Genomic DNA, 19,107 nt, shown 5'->3' with positions numbered 1-19,107 from the left:
AAGCAGTCTGACCTGGTGACCCATCCTTCAAATGGTGGGACTGTTAGAGTGCCTAGACATATGTTCAGCATTTTGTCTTTTATATTTTCCAGGTCCTCTCCCTAGCTGAGTTCTTCTGGCCATGCATCCTGTTCATGATTCTGACAGTGCTTCGTTGTCAAGAACCTCCCAGACACAGAGAGAGTTGTAAGTTTCATGTTTTTTTTTAATTACTTTATTTATTTACATTTTAGTAGTTGCCTCCCCTAGTCTCCCCTCCTGCAGTCCCTCATCCCATTCCTCCTCCCTCATGCCTCTGAGAGGGTGCTTCTCCATCAGGCCTCCCCCTTCCTTGGGGCCTCAAGGCTCTCCAGGATAAAGCACATTTCCCACTGAGGCCAGACCAGGCAGACCTCTGCTACATATATTCCAGGTGCCTCAGGCCAGCCTGTGTATGTTCCTGATTGGTGGCACAGTCTCTGGGAACTCCCTGGGGTCTGGGTTAGTTGAGATTACTGGTCTTCCTATGGGGTTGCTCTCCCTTTCAGCTTCTCCAATCCTTCCCCTAATTCAGCCATAGGAGTCCCTGACTTCAGTCCAATGGTTGGGTGTAGGTATCTACTTCTGTCTCAGTCAGCTGCTGGTAGGGCCTCTCAGAGAGGACAGCCATGCCATTACAGCCTGCCTGTAAGCACACCATAGCATCAGTAATAGTGTCAGGCCTTGGTGTCCCCCCAGGAGATGGGTCCCAAGTTGGGTCAGTCATTGGATCTCCTTTCCTTCAGTCTCCATTTTGACGCCTGCAGTTCTTTTTGACAGGAACAATTCTGGGTTAGGAATTTTGACTGTAGGTTCGCAACCCTGCCTCTTCACTTGAGGCCCCTGTCTATCTGTTGGAGGTAGTTTCTTTTGAGTTCCCTTTCCCCAGTGTTGGGCTAAGGTCACCCCCAATGAGTCCTGAGAGTGTCTCACCTTCCGGGTGTCTGTTTAAATACAATATAATAATCACTTTTCTGTGGGAAGCTGGTAAAGTACAAATGCCCAAAGAAAAAGCAACCTCACTTTTCTCTGTTCTTTATTGACCCTGGATTCTCAGTGTGGTAGATGACTAGGGCTCTGTGAGGACAATGGCGATATACTTGAGGAATGTGCCAGGAAGAGGCAACTCAGGTTTCTTCATTGCTTACGAATGACATTTATAGATGTTTGCTCAATTTAGCAAATAGATCTATCCTTTCACCCAAGCTCAAATGATCTGGGCTTGGATGTATAAACCTTTATTCATTTAGGAAAAGCTAGAAGCAGAGGTAAAGGAGACACCTTTCATTTCAACAGAGCATGATAGCAGTGAGGATGTTGGAGGGAGAGGCTGTGATGAAGAATATTCACTAATAAACTTACAATGTTGTCCATTTCTCTAGAAGCATGGCCAGTCAGGGCGTTCTGTCTGTTGGATTTGACAGCCTGGTAGCCCTACGTCTTGAGAAATGGTGACACTGTTTTATTTTGACTATGCCACTTGAAATGTGTGGTTTGTTTAACTGTACCAGCTTCCTATACCAAAGTGACTATTAAATGTTTATTTGTAATAGGTTGTCAGTAATATTTAGATTTTGCATATTGAAAAGGCTAATGACTCCGATGTGCTTGTAAAGATGGCATGGGTGTTATAGAAAATGATGAAGCTAGGGTATTGTAATTTTGGTTATGGAGAGCTGAATATCTTTTTCAGGATTTTTAATATTTTATTTATTCATTCAACAAATATGTACCTGGGGTCTTTTATTCCTTCAAAGAGCATTCTAGCATGATGGCCTGTTAGAAAAAGATACGACACAGTGAGAGAAGTGTCATAAGGGACTCCATATAAGAACAAGTGCACTCAAAGTTGGAGACCTCAAACTCCAATCCAGCAAACACCCACTGGGGTGGTCTCTATTCTGGGTGTATTCCCAAGAAGGGTTATACAGCCATCTAGAGAGATGTGTCTTTAATTAATGGTTTATTACTCCAGCTTTCTTTAGGACCTTGTGTCTTGTGTTTGCTAAGAATTTCACCTTTCTTTAAGCATCAAACACATTTATTTTTTCAATTACCATCCACTTATCCTTGTTTGTTTATTCATTAAGTCATCAAGTATTCAGTGAATGGCTTCTGTGTGGAAAAACATTATACTAAAATTTCAGCATAGTGGGTCTTCAAGTTCTGATGAAGGAGATCATATTTCCCCACACTCAAAGTAGATATGGGGGAAAGTTATTCCCTGGATTTTATGAATGATGTACTTGCCACAGCACATAGATCAGGAGGTTACCAGTCGTCTGCCATTGTCATTATCTCCATGCCCTATTCACTTGGGCAAAGAAAGGCAGATAGGGTTTGGGTATGTTTTACTAGCACTTTATTGATTAAGATGTTGGCTCATTATAGGACTACTTTTTCTGAAAGATTTCCCTTCCTTCCTTCCTACCCCTCTTTTCCCTCTCCCTCCCTTGTTCCCTTCCTTCCTTCCTCCCTCTGCTCTTTCCTCTCTTTCCTCCTTCCTTCCTTCCTCCCTCCCTCCCTCCCTTCCTTCCTTCCTTCCTTCCTTCCTTCCTTCCTTCCTTCCTTCCTTCCTTCCTTCCTTTCTTTCCTTCCTTGTTCCCTTTCCGCCCTCTCTCCATGCCTCCCTCCTCTTCTTTGTCTTAGTTGTCTTCTTCTCCTCCTCCTTCTCTTTTTTCTTTTTCTTCTCCTTCTGAGACTTGTTCTGTTTATGTAGCCCTGGATGCCCTGAAACTCACTATGTAGATCAGGCTGGCCTTAAATTCCAGAGATCTGCCTGCTTCTGCTTCCCCAGTGCAGGATTAAAGGTGTGTGCCACCATGCCAGATTCCTGAAAAGTTTTGGTATTATTCAATATAGTAAAGTATTTTTGTTCTGTATGATGTTTAGAAATTTCATGTAAATGTTTAATAATACAAGTTGGATTCTGTCTGAAAGCTTTTACCTAAACTTAAAAACATTCATTTTATTTCTCCTACTCATGGTTGGTTTGTAGAGGGCTGTGGCAAAAGGCCTGGCTATGTAACAGAAGAGTGACTGCCACCTGATGAGGGAAGATAGTTAAATACAGCAAGAGTTACATCATTTGTCAGGGGTGATGTGCGAAGTAAAAAAGGGTTTTATATTTCCTGAGTAATTCCTCAGGTATCTTTTAAGTTAATGACAGGGTAAATAACATAACATTATGGGGTGTAGATTTGTAGAACAGATATCCTGTTGTGTCTTTGCATAGCTTGGATCCTGCAACCATGAGTAGGGGCAGCAAGGGGTGAAGAAATGTTATGCACGGATGCAGCAAATTTGGAATTGGGTTGTCTGGGAGAAGCTGTATCACCCTCAAAGTGTAGCATTTCATTATACACAGTTGATCAGGGATGTAGGCTATTGCATACAGCTGATCAGCAGGTAGGGTTATTATACACAGCCGAATGATGGAGACAGGTTTATTACATACAGATAAACAAGGAGGTGTGGTTATTATATACACCTGAACAAGGAGGCAGGTTTAGCTAATCTCAATAGGAAGAGGGTCTCTAGGGAAGTAGTCTCTGTACCATAAACCTTCAGGGGGAAAGCTATGGTGGACTCTTTCTACACCCACGTACAAATCAGAAGGATTTGACATCTGTTTGAGCTTCACTTGGTGAAGGTGTTGCTACTTTCATGGAACAGAGTCACTGGGGTCCTTGACATGGCTGTATCCATGTCAAGCAATACACATTCATTCAGGATGTTACTTGCTCCCCACATTCCCCTATTCCTTTTTTAAAAAAAGACTTATCTATTTATTTATTTTATGTTCACTGTAGCTACCTTCAGTCACACCAGAAGAGTGCATCAGATCCCATTACAGATGGTTGTGAGCCACCATGTGGTTGTTGAGAAATGAACTCAGGACTTCTGGAAGAGCAGTCAGTGCTCTTAACCACTGAGCTGTCTTTTCAGCCCCATTCCCCTATTCCTTATTTTTTAGATGTTCAGGATAAAACTTCATGCTTAGTACAGGGGTATTTCTATGCAGTGCTTGACACTAGGCCACAAGAAGGATCCTACCAGCTGCTATGCCCAATAAAATCTAAAGCAATGCCTTAGCAAGCTTAAGATTGAAGGCTCAAGCTAGGAAGGATAATTTTGGCAGTATTAGCTGGAAAAATAACCTGGTTGTAAGCCTTTTTACTTTTTTAGGATGTGCCAATGTAATTGAGCCACATCCATGCTATCGTTATTGTGGTTCTCAATTATTTTCCAATTATATCTGCTCATGCATCCATAATCTATGTGACATGTTAAATTCTGTCTAAATTACAGGGCTATAACCTGTACTGAATAGGTGAATGGATGGAGCCCAGAGGTACTCCAAGTGGTTAGAGAAATGTCCTCCAAAATGGAGGAACTCATCAGGATAAACATTTATGAGAGCATACCACCAAGCCACAGGATGAAACCCAGCCATGCATTCACCCATCATTTTTTTCTAGTATCTATTTTTCTCAAGTTGCCAAATTAGTTTCCTCTTTCCCTGAAACCAAGGGCACACTTCCATAATACAGCCCAAGAACCAATGAAGTCTTCACTCCATCCCATGGGTTCACCAAATATCCAAACCACCAACATAAAACTACCCATTTCTCAGTTTCACGTGTTCCAAGAATCTCTCTGTAAATATTAACATGTAACAGATAACTTTAGATTCTACCTGTTAACATATAACTTCCTAGTTATGGATTCTATTAACATATAGCTGCCAACCTATAGATTCTTCTCATTAATATGTAACTGCCTATGTTGAAGTGGTCTTCCTTTCATTCCTTTATTCATTCTGTTACCCTTAATTCTTTCTTGATTTTATTAGTGTGCTTCTCATAAAAGCATTCCCCCCTCTTTTCTAATCATTGAGAGTTCCCTAGAGCCAGTGTCTACTGTTCATGGTCCTGTTTGGGCACCATCTTCTGTGTTCTGCATGGCTCCAGGACTGATCTAATTGGGTCAGCAAGGGAATAAAGAAAAGACAAACACACGAACACAGAAAACTTGGGTTCTGGTGCACTGGGCTCCTGAATGGAGAAGCAACTGCCCCAGATAGAAGCTCAGCATGTTTATTATATATGGTTGGACAGGGAGCCAGGGTTATTGTATATAGCACCCTACTTTGGACAATAGTTGTCAGAACTAATGCTCTCCTTGTGTTTATGACCAGGTTATTTGCAAGCCCGGGATCTGCCCAGCCGGGGCGTTCTTCCTTTTGTTCAAGGACTTCTTTGTAACACTGGCTCAAGTTGTAGAAACATCAGCTTTGAGAGTTCCATGGATCATCATTTTCGGTATGAGAAACACAAACATCCTTTTCAGAATTCCTAAGATGGTTTTATTTGCTGTCCCTTCTCCTCAAAGCCCCCAACTTCTACAATGTTATGTGATTTTTATGAATGCTTAGTAATCTAGGATGTGTTAGGGACCAGAAAAGGAGTAGAATTCAGAGTAAAACATCTTTTATTGCTTAGGTTAACATAACAATCACTCCTACTGATGTCCACTGTGTTTTGAGGCTCATGTTAAATGTTGATAAGAAAAATTAATTGGCACTTAATTACTTCCTGTAGTAGTTAAACTGTAACTTCAAAATTACTTTCTTAGTTTTTCATTTGGGTGTAGTTGAAAAATTACTGGTTTGGGGATACCTGCTAGGGGTTCTTACTATGATACAAGTTGACCAAGACCTTATGCCAGGTTGTGGTCAGATGAAAAAACAACCACGTACTTACTACTTTCCTTTCTGTACTAACCCCCCTCAGATGCTTAATAGTTCTACTGGCCTCTTGGATTCTTACAATGCTGAGTTATGCCAAGATAGCCAGTGGCCTTATTTGGTATTGCTAATCAAGAGACAAAGCAGGGGTTGGTTCAAGTGACAAGATTCAAAATTAAGAGGTTTAAATTGGGGAATCCACAATGATGTGAGAACTTTACTCAGGTGGAATAAAGAATGGAAGAATGACTGGTTGGTAATCATGTTTTGAATTATCAGGTTTCGTGATGGGCAGTTGGGTTTATGCTTGTTGTAATTAAACAACTGAAAATTTTAAACAAAGCAAATGATAAAACTGAAGCTGTTTATCTTTTCACAGTAGATTTTTAAATTTTATGTGTATGTGTTGCCTGAATGTATGCATATGTATTATGCATGTGCCTGGTACCTAAAGGGGCTGGGAGAAGGTGTTGGATCTCCTGGAACTGGAGTTACAGATGGTGTGAGCCACCATGTAGGTTCTAGGAACCAGACCCAAGTCTTCTGAAAGAATAACAAATGCTCTTAACTGCTGAGCCAGTTTTCCATCTCCATCTTTCTATTTTAAACAGAATGTTTCCAGATAATTTTAGACACAATGAGTACAATAATTAAAAAGTGGGGCTGTTTATATAACAAAATATCCTAAACTGGATAGCTTTGCAAGAACACAAAGTACACATTGATTTCTCCAAGTTCTGGCTGCCAGGGAGTTCAATACTGAATGAAGTATTAGCATTTGGTAAGGATATGTTGCTCACATAAAATGCCTTCTACTTGTGTTATCAAATGCTCGAAGGTTCAAGGGATGTCTCTAATTCTGGTTACCAAGTCTCCTCCCTCATGACCAGTTCTCTTTCCCATCTCCTAATCTCATCTTAGGAACTGGGTATCAACATGAAGGTATAGGGCAAAGATGAAAATATTGAGACCATTGCAGGGGCTTGCTTTTCTAAGATAGGTGTATAAAAATAGAGGTGACTTTTTGAAGTCATATAAATAATAATCCTGACATGCCCCATGATCTCATTTCTCTCTCATACATGTGTAGAAAAAGAGAATGAAGTCATTTTCCAGGATTCCCAGGACTGAAAAATGGGGACTGAGGGTTACTATCACCCTCAATCAGAATAGAAAGTCAAGATTACATGGAATTGGAAAGAATATATTTTTGCAGCCAAACAAATGATATGGTCTGATTCTAGTACCTTCTGATTTGGTAGTTTAATGAAAAATGTATGTTCTCTGTGACCAGGGCATATCTCCTACACTGGCTTAATTACAGTGAATACTAAGGACAAAATACAGACGGTTGTGACACAGTTAGGATGTGGACTCAAGCATCAGAGTGATAGGGGTTATAATAAGTTCTTAGTAGGGTGGATATACCTGTTATAATATTTAAAATTTCAGCATTAACACTCTGTCTCTCTGTCTCTGTCTCTATGTCTCTGTGTCTGTCTGTCTGTCTGTCTGTCTGTCTCTCTCTCTCTCTCTCTCTCTCTCTCTCTCTCTCTCTCTCTGTGTGTGTGTGTGTGATGGTTTATGCAGATGTCAAAGGAAAATCTGTGATTCTCTGTTTCTATTGTGTGGTACTGGGGCTTGAATCCAGGTCACCAGGCCTGGCAGCAAACAGCTTGACCTCTGAGCTATCTCACCAGATGTTGCTTTGTTTATGCTGAGATAGGGTCTTGATATGGAGCCCATGCTGGACTCCAGATCATGATCCCCCTACCTCACCGTGAATACTAAGACTATAGGTATATTCCACGATGCCTAGGCAAGAACATTTTTGTTATATTTTATTTTATTCTTTAATTAGCTTACAAGGCAACAGGTTTCCTTATGGTATTTTTATGCATGATTACTTTGGATTGAACTACCTCCATCCCCCAGTTCTTTTGTCTCCCATTCCCATTTAAACTCTCCTACTACCCAGCATTCCCTTTCCACTTCAACTTAATCAGTGTTTTATCACCCTTTTGCCCCTCTCCCTAAGGCCTCTTCTGTACCTCTGTGAGATTCTTCCTGATATCTTGGCATTTCTCCACAACCACTCCTGTATAAGCACACAGACATTTAAAAATAGAAACATATAAAGGAGATGTGATGCTTGTCTTTCAGAGCCTGAGTTACCACCTTTAATATATTTTCCAGATCAATGTATCTTCCTACAAATTTCATAATCTAATATTTGTTTATGAGTGAATGAAATTCGATACTGTATATGGCCCATGCTTTTGCATTCATGGTTATTTACCCATTTATCTGTTTATGGACATTTAAGCTTATTACATTTCCTTGATTTTTACCCCACAGTACTAAACATTTGTTGTCTTCTCCTCCTCCTCCCCTCCCCTCCCCCTCTCTCCTCTTCCCCCCCCCCTCCTCCTCCCCCTCCTCCTCCTTCTTTTTTGGTTTTTTGAGACAGGGTTTTTCTGTGTAGCCCTGGCTGTCTTAGAACTCACTCTATAGACCAGGCTGGCCTCAAATTCAGAAATCTGCCTGCCTTTGCTTCCCAAGTTCTGGGATTAAAGGCGTGAGCCACCACTGCTGGCTGTCTTTTTATTTTAATGTTAATTTTTCTGATTTGGTGACAGGGAATCTCAAAGCAGTTTTGATTAGAATTTTCTAATGGCTAAGGGTATTATAAACTTTGAAACAACATCTACTAATTGTTTACGTTTCTTTTATCCATGTTCAGTTCCTATGCTCACCCTTTGGATTGTCTGCTTTCTTGGGTCTTTGTGTATTTCTAGATATTAATCCTCAGTCAGATGGCAAAGATTTTATTCCATTCTGTGAGCTGTCTCTTCAATCAATTGTCAGTTTCTTTTGGTGTAATAGAAGTCTTAATTTTATGCAAACCCGTTTGTTAATTGTTTGCCTTAAGCTCTGAGCAACTGCGAATCTTTATAGGAAGTCTTTACCTGTATATATGATGTATGTTTTGAAATGCTTTTCCCAGTTTTGTCCATACTAGTTTCAGAGTTCTAGGTATTAATCCTTTTGTTTATTTAGGATTGTGTATTTATGTGTGTGTATTTGTATATGAACACTTGTGTTCAGGGTGAGACATAAAGAAGATCTAGTTTCAGTCTTCTACATGTAATATCCAATTTTCTCTGCACCTTTTATAAGAGCATGATGACTTTTATCCAATGAGTATTTTTGGCAACATTGTCTAAAATCAGGTGCCTTGATTTATGCTTGAATCTTTTGTTCTATTGATCAAAATACTTGCTTTTGTGTCAGTACTATGCCGGTTTTATACTAGTGCTCAATAATGTTACTTGAAGTAAAATATGGTGTTTTATGCCTTGTTTATTTTAATTTTTGATTTATTTTGTTGAGGATTGTTATAGCTATCAGAGGCTTTTTGTGCTTCCAAATTAATTTTAAGTTTTTTTCTATTTCTGTGATAAATAACATTAAAATTTTGATGGTGATCATCTTGAATATGTTAATTTTGAAGCTGGCAACTTTGTTGCAAATGTTTATCAGCAGTAACAGGGGAGTCTTTCATAGAATTGCATTGTTATGATTTTTAAAAAAGTCAAGGATATGTTTTTCATCCTTGGATTACGTGGAGACAGAGCGGGGGAGGGGAAGGGATCAGGAAGAGTGATGGGGCTCAAAGAGTCAGAGAGAGAAAGGGGGCAGAGACAGTGAGGAGGGGCCAAACAGTCTCTTTTATAGCAAGCCAGGCCTACTTGGGTGTTGCCAGGTAGCTGTTGGGCAAAGCCTAGAAGGAATGCCAACATGTATCATTTACAAATAAAGATACCTTGGTTCCACCCTTTCCTATTTGTGTACCTTTGATTCGCTTTTGTCTTATTGCTCTAGCCAAGACTTCCAGTATTATACTGAGTAAGAGTGAAGAAAATTGAAACCCATTTTTAGGTCCTGAATTTTAGAGTAAATGCTTTCATTTCCCCCATCATTACAGGTTGTGTGTGTGTGTGTGTGTGTGTGTGTGTGTGTGTGTGTGTGTATGTCTCTGTATATATGTTGCTGTATCCAAATATTGCTACTCAAATTGACCCCAGTGGTGGCAGTGGCACTCCTCACTACCTGCCCCAAAGTTCTGGGTTCTCAAATGAAACACACACACACACATAACACACATACACACGTACACACACACACACACACACACACACACACACACACACACGTTCTAAGTTATTACTTACTAAAACCTACATTCCATCTTGGCTGCCCTAGACCCAGACCTGCAGCCTTCTCAGGCTGAGTTCCCCAGCACCTACATGAGGGCTTCTCCTTCCAGCACTTCTCAGGCGTAGGTAGCATCTACAACTTTTCTGGCATGGCAGCTATATTCCTTCCTGCTCCTTCCTCAGTCCCTTGTCCAGGAATCCTAAAGTCCTGTCTTTGTCTCCCTGCCCAGCCACTGAATATTGATGTAGGTTCCTTCTCTTCACAGTTTCTTCAGGACTTTTATCATGAAGAGAAAGTGGATTTTATCAAAGGCCTTTTATGTATTAAGGTCATGTGATTTCTGAGTATATGTAATTGGGTTACAGTTATTGATTTACACATATTGAACTTGTATCTCTAAAATAAAGCCAACTTGATCATGATGAATGATCTTTTGATATATTTTTGAAATTGGTTTGCAATTTGTTTTGTTGAAAAATTTTATTATCTATGTTTGTCCAGGAAATTGGCCAATAATCTTTTATTTTTGTTGTGTTTTTTAAATCTGGTTTTGATAATAAGGATAAACTATCCTTACTGTGAGGTTGGCAGCATTCTTTTTTTAATTTTCTGGACTGTTTGGAAAAGTATTGGTGTTGGTTTGGTAGACTTCTCCCACACCCCAAGAAATAACTAGGTTTTATTTATTTATTTACTTTTTTGTCAGGGTGCTCCTCCATTTTAGTACCTACACTCTAGTTTGCAGAAACTTGGGGATTATAAAGTCAATATTGTGCTTATCTCACATCCTCAAAACCATTGTCTGCTGCAAACATCCTCAGCGTTACTAGGCTTTTAAGAACTGAGACTAAAATGCCTTTTGGGATGAGGAGGGCCAACTCAGAGGTGTGGGAAATGTAAGCTGACAACAGAAAGAATAGTACAAGTAGTGAGGGAAGAGAAGCTGGTGGGAAGCCAGACAGCTCTGAAGGGAGCCTTGCTTCCAGACCTGCCCTGCCAGGATTGCCTATCTATGTTCATGTTTCAGGTATGAATTCTGCCGACAAATGAAACACAAACCAAACCAAACCAAACCAAACCAAAACCAAACCAAACCAAACCAAACCAAACCAAACCAAACCAAACCAAACCAGCAGCAAAAGAAAGCCAAACAATAGCAACAAAACCCTTAGCAACTCCCTTCTGACTGTCTTGGTTTACAAATCCTGAAAACACGTTTGCATTTCAAAGCTAGTTAGATATCACCATGGATAATTTGCTGCATGAATGACCAGGATCTTTCTAATCACCTGGGGGAAGCTTACCTTGGGCAGAACTTCCAGGTACTTTCTGACATGGGAGCGTGATTATGAAAATCAGCTTCCTCATTCCTGGCTTTGTAGGGAGCTTGCCTCTGCTTCAGTAAGAGGATTTCAGGGCAAAACCACAATTATTAGTGACAGTGACAGCAGATTATTCCCACAGAGGTTTTTTTTTTTTTGTTTTGTTTTTTTGCTTTTTTTTTTTTTTTGAATCACTCCTAGTTCAAGATAAAGTGAATAAACCAAATTTGAAATCTTCTATGATACTCATATACTCTGGTACATCTGATCCCTCCCACTGCCAATTATTTTAAGAGGCGGGTTGAAGTCAGCCTGGCCAACATGTTCTTTGCTCTGTCCTGCACAACTTTCCTTGTGCTCAACCCAGTTTATACACGTACTCTCAATTTCCACTTAAAAAACTATTTCTACTAAGAAGAAAAGATTTGGGCTAGAGAGATGGCTCAGTGGCTGAAGCCATGTCCTGCTCTTGCAGAGGATACAAGTTCAGTTCTTAACACTAACATCTGTTGGGAAGGACACAACTTTATAACTTCATTTCCATGGGATCCTGCTCCCTCTTTCTGGCCTCTGCAGGCATCTACACTAATGTGTATGTGTGTGTGTTTGTGTGTGTGTGTGTGTGTGTGTGTGTGTGTACCCCTATCTCTGCATAGACATGTAATCTTAAAAATAGAAATCTTAAAAAGTTTCATTTAATTATTCATATGCCATGGCCACCACTGTTAATTTTTTTTCAGTTTAAAGTATTTCTAACCTCTACATTATCATTCCCCCTCTACTGCTTTCTCTGCTGCTGTCTGTCATCTTGTCTTTTAATTTTTTGTCCTGTCTGCTTTTTAAGATGCTGTGGTGGCCCAGGACTCAGATTTTTTCATGAGTAGCTAAATCTTGCTTCACCCAAAGCAGCCTTCATAGGTGGGGTTAAAATTCCAACATGAAATCAGCCCATCCTCCTAAACTTGCTTACAGCCATGGCATTTTATTGCAGAAATAGAAACCCTAGGTAAGGTAGGAGTTGGTAGCATATATGTGGACTATTTCTGTGATAGACCTGACCATGTTTGGGGAAGTGTACTGGCTGGTTTTGCGTGTCAACTTGACACAAGCTGGAGTTATCACAGAGAAAGGAGCCTCTCTTGAGGAAATGCCTCTATGAGAGCCAGCTGCAAGACATTTTCTCAATTAGTGATCAAGAGGGGAGGGCCCAGCCCATTGTGGGTGACTCCATCCCTGGGCTAGTAGTCTTCAGTTCTATAAGAAAGCAGGCTGAGCAAGGCAGGGGAAGCAATCCAGTAAGCAGCACCTCTCCATGGCCTCTGCATCAGCTCCTGCCTCCAAGTTCCTACCCTGTGTGAGTTCCTGTTCTGACTTCCTTTGGTGATGAACAGCAATGTGGAAGTGTAAGCTGAATAAACTCTTTCCTCCACAATTTGCTTCTTAGTCATGATGTTTTGTGCAGAAATATAAACCCTGACTAAGAGAAGCTGGTACTGGGATTGGGGCATTCCTGTGACAGCCTGTCCATGTTTTTGGGAGGACTGTGGAAAGACTTTGGAACTTTGATCTAGAAGAGTCATTGGGATATTAAGAGCTTTGTGGGATATTCTGTAGAAGCTTGGAAGATAATATTGAGAATAGGGCAAATGATGGAACCCTGGCTTTGGAAATTTCAGAGGGAAGATTAAAGACTCTTATCAGGGCTGTTGCTATTTTGAATGTGAAGATTCTGTGGTTTTGGTTAGCTGGGGCTGAAGAATCACCTGTGATTAATAAGATACCAGAACTACTAAAGCAAATCCTTTGCATTACTGGGACGACTGATGTTGGTTAACTCTTTGGTTATTGATAAGGGTTATCAGTCTAGCAGTGATTAAGAAAAGACCAGCATCACTAAGGTGAAATCTTCTGGGAAGTGTTTCTTGAGAGCACAGAGAAACCGTTCCAGAGGCAGCCATAGTTGTACCTTATGTTGGCAGCCAGACTTGGTAATGTGTAAGAGTCACTCAGGTGGTACTGGTTTTGAAATGTGAAAGGGTAGCAGCTGATGCTTGGTACTGTGAGAGGACAGGAGAGGCCATTGGTGAAGGTGCAACCTCAGTGGCAGTTGAAGGCCATTTACGATTCAAAGTCTCTTAACTGTGGGTTCTACTAAAACACTTTCTTCAAAAGGGAATATCAGGGCACAGTCACAATCAAAAGCAAAATCAAGATAAACCCTTCCCCCACCAACTTGCTTTTGTTCATGATGTTTTGTGCAGGAATAGAAACCCTAAGAGAGGGAGTCTGAGCTGGAAAAGTCATTGAGTGCTCCGAGGTTAATGAGCCATTGTGGGAACTTAGATGATAATGCTGAGAGCAGGTGAAGTCAGTGGAGGCCTGGGTTGTAAAGCTTTAGGGGGAGATAAAGATTCTACCAAGACTGTTTACATATTTTGTCTTAAGAGTCTGTGGTGTCCTTTCAGCTGGAGATGAAGAACTGGATGGTACAGGAACTACTAAAATGAAACATTTGCTTTGCTAGGACATTTGAAGTCTTCTGGGAAGTGTTTCCTCAGAGTTAGCACACCGAAGATGTGTTCTAGAGGTGGTCACATTTGTATCTCAGGTTGGCTATCAAACTCGGTAGTGTAATAGTCGTCTAGGTGTTAAGGGAATGAAAGACATGAATGGGTCATGGTGTCAAACCCCAGCTTGACTTTTGACACTTCGGAAGGGGTCATGGAAAGAAGGTGAGGCTTGACACAATGTGGCAGGGTCTGAGTCCTTGACACAAAGGAGAGGCTATAGGGTGAAGGTGCCAACCCAGCTGCAGAGGAGGCCCCAACATTGTATAGATGCCAGTAGCTTGGGACAACTACCCCTGACAATAGCAGGCATGGAAGGGAACCAGCTTGAGCCTAGGAAACAAGCTCCATGTTCTATGAATGGTGTTCCAAGTCATTTGCAGGAACTCAGAAGTCTCTGAACGGACTGACGCTGGGCTTTGCGCGGTTGGAGTTGGTTTTGCTTTCATCTAATATGACTGTGGCCTGGCTCTTCCTCCCTCTTGGAATAAGAACATATTTAACTTATTCTGATCTTACTAGAGCCTGCAGTTGAAAGACTTTGAAGTTTCAGGGAGATTTTGGATATTTTAGAGAGGTTTGGGTGTTTTGAGAAGCTTTGAACTTTGAAAGAGACTTTGGATGCTTTAAAGAAACAAAATTTCAAAGTGTTTTAGTTCTGATTTTTTTTTTTTTTAAAGACTGTGAGTGTTTTAAAAGTTGTACTGTTTTATTTTGCCATTTTAATGTTATCTTGCTGGATTGGGGTCAAATGAGAAAGGAAGGGTTCTGGTGGAGTAGTGATGTGTTTGTGTGTTGAGCTGACAAGAGGCTAGTTGCTCTGCTTATTTTTATGTTAACTTGACACAAGCTGGAGTTAACTGAGAAGAAACCATAATTGAGAAAAATGTCCCCCAGGAAGACTGTCTTGTAGGCAATTCCATAGTGCATTTTCTTAAGTAGTGATTGGTGTGTGTGTGTGTGTGTGTGTGTGTGTGTGTGTGTGTATGTGTGTGTGTGTCTGTAGGGGGCAGCTCACTGTTGGCTGTGCCACTCCTGGGCTAGTGATTCTGGAGCTATAAGAACACAGACTGAGCAAGCCACAGGACACAGGCTGAGCAGACCACAGGACACAGGCTGAGCAGACCACAGGACACAGGCTGAGCAGACCACAGGACACAGGCTGAGCAGACCACAGGACACAGGCTGAGCAAACCACAGGACACAGGCTGAGCAGACCACAGGAGGAAGCTATTGAGCAGTGCTCTTCATCTTTTACTTTAGTTCCTGCCTCCATTTTCCTGCCCTGCTTGAGTTTTTGTGCATCCCTCCTCAGTGATGGACTGTTAACTGGAATTGTAATATGAAATAAACCCCTTTCTTCTAAATGTGCCATGGTGTTTTGGCACAGCAATAGAAGCCTAAGACATACATCTTCTGTTATATTTTCCCTAAATTGCTGTTGTCCTAATTTTAAGTACTTATATGGTTGTGCCAATGACAAAAGGGGCTTTAAAGAATTAACATTCAATTATATCCCACAGGAGGATATTTGGTATGATAGACCCTTTTCAAGGAAAGGGAGAGACACCACAGGACCCCCTCTGTTCTGTTAGTCCACATTGAAGAATGGCCATCTGAACACCAAGAAGATCCCCTACCTCTGAGCCCAGCCTACACCATCCCTGCTATCAGGCTTCCAGATCAGTGAGGAAAGAGACATTTGCAGACCTGGTGCACAGTGCTTTATGACTGCAGCTATGCACTTTATGTTTTTAGACACTTGATTCTTTGATTCTTTGATGCTTTTCCATATTGGAGTTAAGGTCCTCATCTGACTTAAGTGTTTGGGCTTTTATGGAAGCCATTTTTCTTAACTGCTTCTCTTCCTTGTGTGGAATGAACATCCTTATTTGTCTGACTGTGAAAAGGTTGGTTGAGGCAATGATAGCATGCAATTCTGCTTCATGTTTCTCTTGATCCACTGTCCTTTCTGACCTAGAGGTCAATACTCTTAATGACAGTAGGTCAGGAAAATTCTTTGAGCTGGTGTTTAAGTTCTCAGTTTTGTTCTTTTGAAAAGTTATTTTGTTTTTCTAGGGCTTATGGATGTCACACCATTTCTCAAAATTTGCTTGTTGATTTCTACAAAGTGTATGTTAGGATTTTGATTGGTATGTTTTTACAAAAACAATGAAATGACGAATTGAGATTTAATTCACAACACCATCTGAATGATTCATTTGAAGTGTACAACCCAGTAGTTTCGGCATATTCACAGTTGTAAATTACAGTTCACACTGATCATCATAATCAAATAATTTTTTTCAATCACCTCCAAAAGAAAAACCTGTGTCCATAGCATTCACCTCACTCTCTCCTCAGTGCTTGTCCATAGCGTTCACCTCACTCTCTCCTCAGTGCTTGTCCATAGCATTCACCTCCCTCTCTCCTCAATGTTTGCCCATAGCATTAACCTCCCTCTCTCCTCAGTGTTTGCCCATAGCATTCACCTCCCTCTCTCCTCAGTGCTTGTCCATAGCATTCACCTCCCTCTCTCCTCAGTGCTTGTCCATAGCATTCACCTCCCTCTCTCCTCAGTGCTTATCCATAGCATTCACCTCCCTCTCTCCTCAGTGTTTGCCCACAGCATTCACCTCCCTCTCTCCTCAGTGTTTGCCCACAGCATTCACTTCCCTCTCTCCTCAGTGTTTGTCCATAGCATTCACCTCCCTCTCTCCTCAGTGTTTGTCCATAGCATTCACCTCCCTCTCTCCTCAGTGTTGAATATCCACTCTTCTTCTTCTTTAGATTTTAGTACTGTAGACAGTTCCCTTTTGTGTAGTTTATAGTTGTGTTAGTATCTGTGTTTGTGTGTCTGAGTATATGTGTGTATGTATGTATGTGTGTTGTGTGTATCTGTGTTTTCATATGTATAAGCGTACCTGTGTATATGTGTATGTATGTATATATGTATGTGCATATGTGCATGTGTGTGTTGACTACTTCAAGAAAGCTGATACCTAAAGACACATTAAGGAAACAAGAGGAATGCTTATAATAAAATATATATTTATAGACTTAGTGGCCCCTCCCAAGATGTTTATTGATCTCCAGGCAAAATCTGTAGCAGGTTGGCCAGATAATAAAGGTGGTCTCCCTTCCTCTAAAGACAGACAGCCACACAGCCACACAGCCACACAGCCACACACACAGCCACACAGCCACACACACAGCCACACAGCCACACACACAGCCACACAGCCACACAGCCACACACACAGCCACACAGCCACACACAGCCACACAGCCACACACACAGCCACACAGCCACAACACAGCTACACAGCCACACAGCCACACACACAGCCATAACACAGCCACACAGCCACACACACAGCCACACAGCCACACACACAGCCACACAGCCACACACATAGCCACACACACAGCCACACAACCGCCTCCCCCACAAGGACATGAGCATGTGTCCGCATGCACACACGCACACACTCATGCATACAGCTGCTCACAGACTTGCTTCCACTTATAGAACATAACTTTCTTCTTCCTCTTCTCCATCTCTCTTCTCAGGCAGCTGTTCAGATTCTCAGCTTGTCTGCCCTGTTGATTTCCCCTCAAACCCCACTGAAAGGTCCTTGAGGTTCCTCTTGGGTCCTCTTTGTTTTTTGGCTTTGTTGATTTTCTCCTGGACACTGATGCACCCTGATCCCTCACTTATGAGCTGCAAAGCAGGGTCACATAGCTATCCTTGAAACAATAATAATTTGACAAGAAAATGTTCTGTAAGATTACTAAAAGTAACTAAATTATCATGCTGTTTCTGCAGCTTGCCTACTTCTGCAAGCAGCATCAGTCTGCCTTGGTTGCAATGTTACTATGGCTCATCACCATTCTCTAAGAAATAGGGGCTAGCTCAGCCTTAAACATCCCCGTTAAGTGGATACTGTGGTCTCACTTGAAAGATGGGTTTTCCAACTGTGATAACACTTTCAAAAAGGTTTTGAGTGCAAGGGAATCTTATGGGTTTCTGGTTCCTCATTAGCAAACCCAGGTACTAGCCTGACCCATGCTTTCCAGCCTCTCCACTGTAGGCAACCTCAAATTCCCCACATGGAGAAATGCATAGCTGTCTCAGTGTGTCACATCTGGTTCCTTTGAAGGTAATGCTTGGTGCTAGTGGGGGGGCGGGCTGAGAAGAAGTTGAGTCATTTCTTCCAAGTGAATTTTCTCTGATATATCTTCTTTCTAACCTGGCATCCGTATAAACAAGGCCCTCACCTCAAAGGGAATCAGAGGTGACAGAAGCTCTACAGGAAAGGCTATGACAAGCAAGTGAGTCTTCTGGAGATGGCTCAACAATTTGCAAGGATATTGTGGGTGTGCTCTAGAGGCAAGGATCCCAGAGACCTCACCCCAGGACTGCTTCTCACTGCTGATATGCCTTTCCTACCACTATTAAATAGCTTAATAATTTTCTGGGTATTTACCTATTCTTTTGGGCAGATCTCCTGAAGAATCAATATGAAGATATATTTTCATGTAGTAATGCTGTATAGATGAACTGATGATTTCATAATTCCCAATAATGATTTTATAGAACTCCTAAATTGATATAAGTAATCTTAAGTGCCCTATAGAATCAAAGTTGCAAATAGAGCTCTGTAAACCTTCATGTGTCATGGGTCAATTGCACTAGGAAAAGAAAACAGGCTTGGAACAAGTTTACAATCAAGGAAAACATTCCTTCTAGGTTAGGAATGAGATTACTATCTGGTAAGTAAAGGTCATAAACTGGGGATGGGCAATTTATTGTAGGTACAAGGACAGAAAATGATGGGCTAGTTTATACAAGACTTCAAAATAATAAGACACCAGACAGATGATTTGTCTCTTGACAAAACTATGCTGAGTTGTGACATTAAAACTTTCTTTAAACTAACAACGAATTTGTGGAGCTAAAAAAAAAGATGAGTGTTTAGTCAGGTACTAGTCCTAATGAAAAGACAAGTAAACAATTCTGCTGTAACTCCTTAAACCTTATCGATCCATGACCTGAATCATTGTATTAAACTCATTATGAACTTATGGAATGTAGAAATGCTTACACAACCATGTAATCAATTGTTCTGAATAGGTATAAAAACTAAAAACAACAATAAAGTGGTGGTGTATCTTCTGCTTCATCTAGTGTGCATGTGTCTGTATATATGTTTGACTTCCCTTCCTC

General features: G+C 41.1%; 1 protein-coding gene across 1 annotated transcript in view; it reads left to right on the top strand.

Moving 5' to 3' along the window:
- The window catches only part of Abca13 (ATP binding cassette subfamily A member 13), a 437,491-nt gene that overhangs the window by 23,986 nt on the left and 394,398 nt on the right, over nt 1-19,107 (top strand). Inside the window, exons 2-3 of the mRNA XM_031342061.1 lie at nt 93-186; nt 5,219-5,342. Coding sequence (XP_031197921.1) covers nt 93-186; nt 5,219-5,342 — 218 coding nt within the window. The remainder of the gene's footprint in view (nt 1-92; nt 187-5,218; nt 5,343-19,107) is intronic.

This window comes from Mastomys coucha, unplaced genomic scaffold, assembly GCF_008632895.1.
Source record: "Mastomys coucha isolate ucsf_1 unplaced genomic scaffold, UCSF_Mcou_1 pScaffold22, whole genome shotgun sequence".
NCBI lineage: Eukaryota > Metazoa > Chordata > Mammalia > Rodentia > Muridae > Mastomys > Mastomys coucha.
The sequence above is the reverse complement of the archived record's forward strand: the minus strand, read 5'-3'. Positions and strand labels throughout refer to the sequence as shown.